Source organism: Mangifera indica, chromosome 8 (assembly GCF_011075055.1).
Source record: "Mangifera indica cultivar Alphonso chromosome 8, CATAS_Mindica_2.1, whole genome shotgun sequence".
Lineage (NCBI taxonomy): Eukaryota > Viridiplantae > Streptophyta > Magnoliopsida > Sapindales > Anacardiaceae > Mangifera > Mangifera indica.
Window position 1 is genome coordinate 6,071,713 of NC_058144.1, and position 9,734 is coordinate 6,081,446.

The following is a 9,734-nucleotide window of genomic DNA, read 5'->3' on the forward strand; positions in this document are numbered from 1 at the left end:
TTTTTCAAAGTCTGAGGTTGAAGGTGAAATGTGAGTTTTCAAACCCTAAAGAAAAAAATGAGATAATTTTATATATATTTTAATATTATCGATAAAATGATAATTTTATTTTTAATCTCAATAAAAAATTTTAACGGCTGTTGGTCTATGAGATGAAACTTTGAGTTTTTCAAATCCCATAGTGAAACGGGTAGGCATCAAAACTTTGGTGGGAATCAGTCTTTCGGCAAATTTAAAAATTGTACTTGTCGAATTGGGCCTAAGAAATCATGAACAGAACCGGCCCATTTCCATTCGAAGGTAGAGGTAAAATCTAACCAGCAGTCAGCAGACTTAACTTGAGTTAACAAATAATGACAACATAACGCATGTCTATTTCTATCCTTTTTTTTATTACTTACTTTTCACACACTTTAATTCAACCTAAGATAAAACCACATCCATGCTGGCTTTCTCTTTCATTAACTATCGTCTACCAGCTCTTCTTCATTTTCACGCATTCGGATCCCTCTCAGATCTCACTAGATCTTCTTCAGGCACGCTTCTATCACTACAATCTTATTGCTTGTGTGAGCTTTAATTGGATTCATGATTTATTTTTATGAAGCTTGATCTATTTGTTGTTATTTTGTAAGATTTTTATGTGTTGTTTGCATGTCACTTAATTTGATCTGATTAATATACGATTGGTTTTATGAATTTTTTAAGACTAGAATTTGTTACTGGCTTACTCGTTTATGTACATGAATTTATTTGAGAGGCTGACAAAAATAAGTTTGTTGGATGTAGATTTGCTGTTGAATGCGCTTGTTAAGGTAGTTTGAGGGAAATCGAGGAGTGCTTGGATTACTTGTTGATTTGAGCGGGCCTATTTGTCTTTGAAACCAGAGAAGAAAATGCCCTCAATTAATTGGGCTTTTCTACTTATGCTGTTGTTCCTGCAAGTTTGCAGTGGGTTTTATCTGCCCGGAAGTTATATGCACACTTACTCTAATGGAGAGGCTATATATGCCAAAGTCAATTCATTGACTTCCATTGAGACTGAGCTTCCATTCAGTTACTATAGTTTGCCGTACTGCAAGCCACTCGGTGGTGTCAAGAAAAGTGCAGAGAATCTTGGAGAACTCCTTATGGGAGATCAGATTGATAACTCCCCATATCGGTTTCGTATGAATGTGAATGAGACTGTTTTTCTTTGCATCACGAATCCATTGAGTGAGCATGAGGTTAAGCTCTTGAAACAGAGAACACGGGATTTGTACCAAGTGAATATGATTCTGGACAATTTGCCTGTGATGAGATATGCGAAACAAAATGGGGTTACTATTCAGTGGACTGGGTTCCCGGTGGGGTATACTCTTGCTAATAGTAATGATGATTACATTATTAATCATCTCAAGTTCACTGTGTTGGTTCATGAGTATCAGGGGAGTGGGGTTGAGATTATTGGTACTGGTGAAGAAGGTACGGGTGTGATCTCAGAAGCTGATAATAAGAAGGCATCTGGATATGAGATTGTTGGTTTTGAGGTTGTTCCCTGCAGTGTTAAGCATGATCCAGAAGTGATGACAAAACTTCACATGTATGATAGCACAAAAACAGTGAAGTGCCCCTCGGAGCTTGACAAGTCTCAAGTAATAAGGGAGCAAGAGAGAATATCATTCACATATGAGGTTGAATTTGTCAAGAGCAGTATAAGATGGCCATCCCGGTGGGATGCTTACCTGAAGATGGAAGGTGCTCGTGTCCACTGGTTCTCTATCCTCAATTCACTGATGGTTATATTTTTCCTGGCTGGTATAGTATTTGTCATATTTCTGAGGACTGTGAGAAGGGACTTGACAAGGTATGAGGAATTGGACAAAGATGCTCAAGCACAGATGAATGAGGAGCTTTCTGGCTGGAAGCTTGTTGTGGGTGATGTATTCAGAGAACCAGAGCATTCAAAGCTTCTTTGTGTGATGGTTGGAGATGGAGTTCAGATTACTGGGATGGGGGTTGTCACTATTATTTTTGCAGCCTTTGGCTTCATGTCACCTGCTTCACGAGGAATGCTATTGACAGGGATGATATTTCTGTATCTTTTCTTGGGTATTTCTGCTGGTTATGTTGCTGTACGAACGTGGATAACCATCAAGGGAACTTCTGAAGGATGGAGATCAGTTTCTTGGTCTGTTGCGTGCTTCTTTCCTGGAATTGTCTTTGTTATCCTAACAGTATTGAACTTCATTCTTTGGGGCAGCAAGAGTACTGGTGCTATTCCCATTTCTCTCTATTTTGTGCTTCTGTCCCTTTGGTTCTGCATTTCAGTGCCACTCACTCTTTTGGGTGGGTTCTTTGGGACCCGAGCTGAGGCAATTCAGTATCCTGTAAGAACAAACCAGATCCCTAGAGAAATACCTGCTCGCAAGTATCCATCATGGCTTCTTGTTCTTGGTGCAGGAACTCTTCCATTTGGGACTCTATTCATTGAACTTTTCTTCATTCTCTCCAGCATCTGGCTGGGAAGGTTCTATTATGTGTTTGGATTTCTGCTGATAGTTCTTTTGTTGCTGGTTGTTGTTTGTGCCGAAGTATCTGTGGTTCTTACATACATGCATCTCTGTGTTGAGGATTGGCGGTGGTGGTGGAAGGCATTCTTTGCTTCAGGTTCAGTGGCACTCTATGTGTTCCTGTACTCGATCAATTACTTGGTCTTTGACCTGCAGAGTTTGAGCGGGCCAGTGTCTGCTGTTCTTTATCTTGGTTATTCTCTAATCATGGCAGTTGCAATCATGTTGTCCACTGGCACCATCGGCTTCCTAATGTCTTTCTACTTTGTCCATTACCTGTTCTCATCCGTAAAGATTGATTAGAAGTTACCATTTTTGAATCTTCATCCACCTGGTGGAGAAAGCTCCAGTACGAAGTGAAGAGGGAGTTTGGTTGGTTCATCATTGGAAGACATGATAGAATTAGAGGTTGTAATTTCCTTTCTTATTTCCCTCTATATTGGCATATCGAGACTCTCGTTTGAACTAGCTAATTGAATTACTCATCTATCTCGGTCTACATTAACTGTTCTACAAAATTATAATTGGTTGGTTTTTCTATCATTGTATTTTTGTTTCATCTTATCATCAAAGGAGACGCAGTCAAGTTGGACCACAGTTTAATTCTGTCTCAGAAAGTCCGTTGCTACAGTGAATCTTTTCTAATGGATGTGCTTCCGCATCAATTCAATTTTTTTTTTTTTTGTGACTTTTTGAAAGGCAAAAGATATTTATTGGAAATTATGTAAGTAAAGTTCAGCCCAATTCGTTACAATTCGAAATATTATGGGTACTTGTGATGACAATGATGGAGTACATGGCATTGCGCAAACCACATTGAAATAGGGTTGAACACACTTAGCATTTTCAATACAAAATCGCTTTGAAAACAGCCAAATATGCACTCTTAATCGTTTGATTTGATCTCAGGAACACTTGCATCTAAGATTACCACTAAATGGTAAATTTAAAACAAACAGTTGATTATTTTAGAAAAATCTTGGCCCTGTCAAAGACTCTTTCAAATGTCACCTGCACTTGTATCATGATCGATGTAGAAAAAGAGCATAAGAGGCAAACTTGTTGAACTCGACACCAACATGTTTACATAAAGAGCTAATACAAAACACAAAAGTTAAACTGAAACTCAAGTCAAGTCTATGTATATAGAGGTACAAATCCATGCTCGCTTTAATTATATCTGCTTATAAACTGTATCAGTTATATTTACTGTTTGTGAACTAAAGATGGACAAACTTCAGCGTGAAGCTCCACACCCAAGTCCAAGCAGCTGTCAGTTATTTTGGCCATAAGAGTTTGGTAAAGCTGAGGCCAATATCTTCGGTATTTGGCTCAGCGTTTTCCTAATTCATATAGGCTTCTACAGGATCCTCCTCCTGTGTCTCCACGAGGCTCTTGTAGTTGTCCCCCAAAGCAGCTAGTGCGGCACTCAATTCTTCCTGTTCCAGATAATCAGTTTTTGAATATTTCTTCTCATTTGAAGCTGGCAAATTATTGGTTCCAGAATAATTTCCACTGGTAGTGAAGTCAGTGATTACAGGAAAGCTACACTTCCTGAATAATTCCCTTCAGATGATGTCGAGCTATTGATCACAGGAAAACCTCCACTTCCAGAATAATTTCCTACACATGATGTCAAGTTATTTATCACAGGATAAACCGCATTTCCAGAATAATTCCCTTTAGAAGTTGTCAGGTCATTGATCTCAGGATGAAATGCAGTTCCAGATGGCAAGTCATTGATCACCGGATCCGCTACTCTACCAGAGTAATTCCTGTACGAATTTGGGAAGTTGTTCGCTGCAGGATAATTTGCCCTTCCCGAGTATTTTTCAACACAAGTAGAGAAGTTTTGGAGAGCAGATTCAGTTGTGCTTCCTGAATGGTTGCCATAAGAAATTTTGTTTTCTGCCGTATAAGTTGCACTTTGAGGCTGATAATTATAACCAGCATTCTGGGGCAGAAAACTCTGAGATTGGTCTTTGAGGCAAACATTCACATCAAAAGCATTTGTTGCAAAATTATCCGCATTCAGAGGTTGATAACCATAGCCTGCATTCCGTGATTGATTACTACGTGTTGCACTCTGAAGCTGATTGTTATAACCAACATTCTGGGGCAGAAATCTCTGAGGTTGGTCTTTCAGGCAAACATTCACATCAAAAGCATTGGTGGTAAAATTAGCTGCATCCGGAGGCTGATAACCACAGCCTACATTTTGTAACCGATTACCAGGTGTTGCACTCTGAGGCAGAAAACTCTGAGATTGGTCTTTGAGGTAAACATTCACATCAAAAGCAATAGTTGTAAAATTAGTTGCATTCGGAGGCTGATAATCATAAGGTGCAATTTGTGATTGATTACCACGCGTTGCACTCTGAGGCTGATTATTATAATCAGCATTCTGAGGCTGGTCTCTGAGGCAAACATTCACATCAAAGGCATTGGTTGCAAAACTAGCTGCATTCGGAGGATGATAACCATAAACAATATCTTCTGACTGATTACCACGTGTTGCATTCTGAGGTTGACTATTATAATCAGCATTTTGGGGCAGAAAACTCTGAGATTGGTCTTTGAGGCCATCATTCACATCAAAAGCATTGGTTCCATTGTATGTTGGGAATGAAAACCCAAGCGTGGCCTTTAAGTTTGTGTTTGCAGAAGCAACATCCCGGGGCAGAAAACTCGGGGTTTGCTCTTTGAGGCTGAGCTGCACATTGTTAGCATTGGTTGAATTATATGAAGGAAATGAATACCCAGCTGAAGTCAAGTAGCTTCTTGTTTCAGAATGAGCGACATTCTTGTTCTGAGGCTGATAATCTCTGGAACTGCTAGCTTGCCTCTGAAGGCCGAGACACTCTTCGGTTCTCTCAAGTGAATTATATTTTGGGTCGGTATTCATCTGGGTGGTATTCAGAGAGAATGCTGTCGCTGTTGTTCCTACCCCAGCAATATTTTTACAGAAAATTGTTGGTACACCTCCATTCTCTATTTCATCATCTATGTATTGTTTAATTGCTTCCTGAGACTCCCACAGATTATTTCTTAGCCAGCAGAGCAACAGTTTTAATGCGAAACATAAAACAAATCATAAATTTGTAAATTACGTGATTAAGTTTGAAAGGTATGGGGACTAAAACATTTGCTTGAAAATATTACCTGTTAATTATCAAAATTAGCTCTCTGGTGTTAAGATCAAAAGCGCAGTTATGAGGAAAAAATATTTTTGATATAATTTATTTGTTTGTTATTACCACAAGTAAAGAACTCACCTGAGGTTTCTGATAAAGCTGTCCTTGCTCTCCCAGTTTTGCATCTATAATTTTTAGGGCTTCGTAGTCTTTGGATCTTACACTCCTTTCTCATAACACAAATTAATAGTTATTAGCTTAGCTTTATACAACAAAAAATTATACCTTTAACTAAAACAGATTAATGGTTAATTAAGGAGATAATAATAACATATTTATCATACCTTTTTGTATTAATTGGTTGTTTGCCTCTAGAAGTGCTGATTTTAGAGTCTTTAAATTGTTGAGAAGCCGAGGCATTGTTCAATCAATGACATAAAAAGTAGGAATTTTAGCAAAATTTAACCAGATACTATGTATATAATTAAAAAATACAAATAAAAACAAAAGAAGAAAATAAAAACCTTTATATAAATGCCTCTTTTACTTTGTTCTTTTTGTATTCACATAATTTGTTTTTGTATTTGTAAATTTTGTAATTCATTGAAGTATAAAGCAATGATCAAAGTATTAAATCTTCGGATTCTTAATTTTTTTCCCATCTTACTTTTCAGTGAAAGTTCAACTATTTCATTGGGATTTGTTTTATGTCATCTTATTCCAAACTTCACATAAAGTAAAGGGAAGCTTTCAGTGTTCCTATTTTAGTTTATTTCTGCTAGGAAAATTTGATGAACCTAAATTTTGAAAAAAGAAAGTGTGGAAATCAAAATATGGAAATTCTATAATAATGAATTTAGAAACAAGCATTAAATTTTAGCTAAACTGTAACTTACAGATCTTTGGAATCTCCTTTGACTCATTCACTGTAACTTTCCCCTTTCTGAACTTCTGTAATGGATTGAATATTAGAACTTCATAACAAATAACAGTTTCTTCTCTGCTGAATGGACAGAAAATAATCAAAAATATACCTGGAGGTGACTCTTTACCATGCGAAGAGTTAGTCCATCGAGATTCATAGCGGTATGTAAAGCCTTGGGTGTTGCTTCTAAAATATGGAAATTTTGAGGTTGCATCAAGATTTCATCAGGACTAAACAAAAAACATTTTAAAACTAAATGCTTAAAACCAAGATGGTGAAGACACACAAGCTCTATACAAGAATGAAATATAAAGATGTTCCAGTGGAAAAGGGAAAAAATGAAGAAGAATCTTAATATATAATTGGTTTTCTCTACATAACCATATAATGTCAGATTTTTGATGAAATACCAAATTTGACGTGCAAGACATGTTAGATGTCATTAAACAAAGTATGAAATTCTATACTAGCCGACAAACTTGTTTAAATCATTCCGATTCTTTCAAACTGTTAGAACACAACAAATATTATAATGAAGATATTGATAACCTGATTCCAATTAAAATCTCGAGAAAACGACAAATATCTTTAAGATAGTTGATTGTAATAAAAATGACAACTTGTTACAAGAAATGAAACATTCATAGTGAAATATATGTGTCCATATGCTTTTGCTAGAAAAGAATGTCATTATTCTGCTCATTTCAAACAAGAAACTAGACTGAGGATTTTTAGGTTAGATTATCTACAGAAGACAAAAGAGATATAGAACTATAACTGGTAATAAAATTTAGTGTGATTTATCACTTAAATTCAACACTAAACCTAAAACAAATTGTCAATTCCAAGAAGGAACACCCCCAAACAAAGCAAGGAAGATATGGAAAAAACAAGGAAAATTTTTAGGGTAAAACATAAAGCATATACATAGATGATCAAATCAAAATAATACTGTAGGCTAGCGAGATCATCTTTCTTTAGCTAGTTAACTAGGAAACAATGAAGATTTTGATTTTAGAGGCCATGTATTCACCAGATCTCTCAAGAAGGATTATTAAATTTTAATAGATTAGGAGATCTGTGAATTTCTTCTCAAATAATTTGATTGTTTATGCACAGTGGGATTTTGATTGTATAGGTTATGCATTTTACCTGATTTTTCAAGGAAGATGATATCATCATATGTTCAGAACTCAGTGCCATATCCAACCATATCAATTACTTCCAAAAATAAAAGTTATATCGCAGAAAGCTTTCAACTTTGGCTTAAACAAAATGCTAGCAAAAGAGAATTCAGGTTCCTAGGAGAAAAAAAAAAACCATTTGAAGACCCTCAAAACCAGATGGATAAAGTGGCATGGAAATGGATCTGACTGGAAGAAGACCTCCATGGTGAAAGATCAGTGAAGCATGAAGATCAAAATTTAATTGAATAAACAAACACCAAATCAAGCTAAGCCTAAATGAAACAAAAAAAAAAAAAAAAACCTTCTTAATACCCACAAAAAGCATCAAATAAAAGACGGATGATTTAAAAAAAAATGATCTCAATTTTCATTCTAAAAATATTAAAACTTGTGAGAATTATGTGATGGTATGCAAGAGGGGATTACTAACTCGAAGCTCCACCAAGCACATTAACGGCATCAGTAAAAAGAGCATGAAGCTGTGGAGTCCATAAAAGGCGAGGCTTTATGCGAGTAGTATAAAGAAGAAGGGAAGGTTTGTCTTTTGGAGGCTGCTCAGGATTCTGCTTCTCCTTCTCAATAACTGGAGATGAAGGCGTTTGGCTTTCTTGTAAAGCAAGCATTATATTATCATCTGGACCAAGTAGTCGCGGCAGATTATCATAAACATGCAAATCCTCCAACTTCCCCTTATGATTATGATCATCATCAACCAGTATACCTTTCCCTTTCCTATCTCCATTTTTATACTGATCAACCATCTTCTTTGAAATCAATGAAATTTCTCTCTTTTCACTCTCAATTTTCTTGTGCTCTATCTTGCACCGACCAGGACTCTATATATAGAGATGGCAAGGTGATGAATGCATTTGCACAAGAAAAAACCAGTCCCCTCGTGGTAATATTGTGGGGTCCACACTCTCTAACTGGTAATAAATATATTACCGAAGCAGCCAAATCCAGACACAACAACCCCTTTGTCTTTATCCATATTCTACTCTCAGTCTTAACAGTGAGTGGAAATTGAGACTAAACAACGAGAAGATGAAACCGATGAATTGCAAAATCAAACTTCTCATGAATCACATATATTTGGATGACATGCAAATTGGAATGTACAGTATGGTGAAGAAATGAGTCAGTCCCTTCACTCGGTTTCAAAGGGTTGGATGTAGGGAAACGTGGATGGCTCGTGATGTTGGTCAAATTGTGTAAAGCAGAAGTAACTATTCAAGGTGTACTTGTTGTCAAGTCAACATTTATGGACATTTAATACTAGACAACTATGTTCATTCTTGCCAAACCAGGGTTGCTCACAGTTTAATATGCTTGTCGTTTTTTGTTAAATGTGATTAGAGATGATATGGATCATTTGTTTTTTATTGGTTAATACAGCCAGACAGTTAGAACTTTTCAGAAATTGCAGTGTAAACCCTGTACATGTTCACATTTATTCCTGCATCGGCTCTTGTTCATGAAATCAAGGGCCAAAAAGTGGTTTTGGATGCATGATTGTGATTTTCTGCAATTTCAAAAAGGCTGAAAAAGTTTTTCCCATCCAAGGTTTAGTGTATTATGAAATTTTCATTCACAAAATTTTAAAAAGGCCAAAAGACTTATTTCCCCCAAAAGTATACTAATTTCTCAAGTTTTTTTCTTGTTAACTTTGAAAATCTCATTTATCTATCAATAGACAGTTAAAATTAACTGAGTTTGTTAGTTACATCATTTTCTCTCATTAAACCCTAAAAATTAACTATTTCTCCTAATCCAAGTTTTCAAAAACGACATTTTTTTCTCTAAGGTTTATAAACTTTCAAGTCCAATTTTTTTGACAACGATCGACGATCTACGAGCATTGTCTCTTCCTCTCTGATGCGTCCTCTTTTCATCCATGCTCCTTCTGATGTCGTGAGACGTCATCGTTGACGAAGAT

At 36.3% G+C, this 9,734-nt stretch overlaps 2 protein-coding genes across 2 annotated transcripts; one reads left to right on the forward strand and one right to left on the reverse strand.

Moving 5' to 3' along the window:
- The first annotated feature begins 392 nt into the window (after positions 1-392).
- On the forward strand, positions 393-3,051 carry LOC123223845 (transmembrane 9 superfamily member 12-like). Its single transcript, XM_044647250.1, has 2 exons — positions 393-536; positions 790-3,051. Exon 2 carries the CDS (start codon positions 897-899, stop codon positions 2,853-2,855), a length of 1,959 nt encoding a protein of 652 aa, XP_044503185.1. The 5' UTR covers positions 393-536; positions 790-896; the 3' UTR covers positions 2,856-3,051.
- Positions 3,052-3,528: 477 nt separating this feature from the next.
- LOC123223435 lies at positions 3,529-8,559 on the reverse strand. Its single transcript, XM_044646597.1, has 3 exons — positions 8,229-8,559; positions 5,828-5,916; positions 3,529-5,577 (listed from the first exon to the last, which is right to left on the reverse strand). Exons 1-3 carry the CDS (start codon positions 8,557-8,559, stop codon positions 4,087-4,089), a joined length of 1,911 nt encoding a protein of 636 aa, XP_044502532.1. The 3' UTR covers positions 3,529-4,086.
- Positions 8,560-9,734: the final 1,175 nt, after the last annotated feature.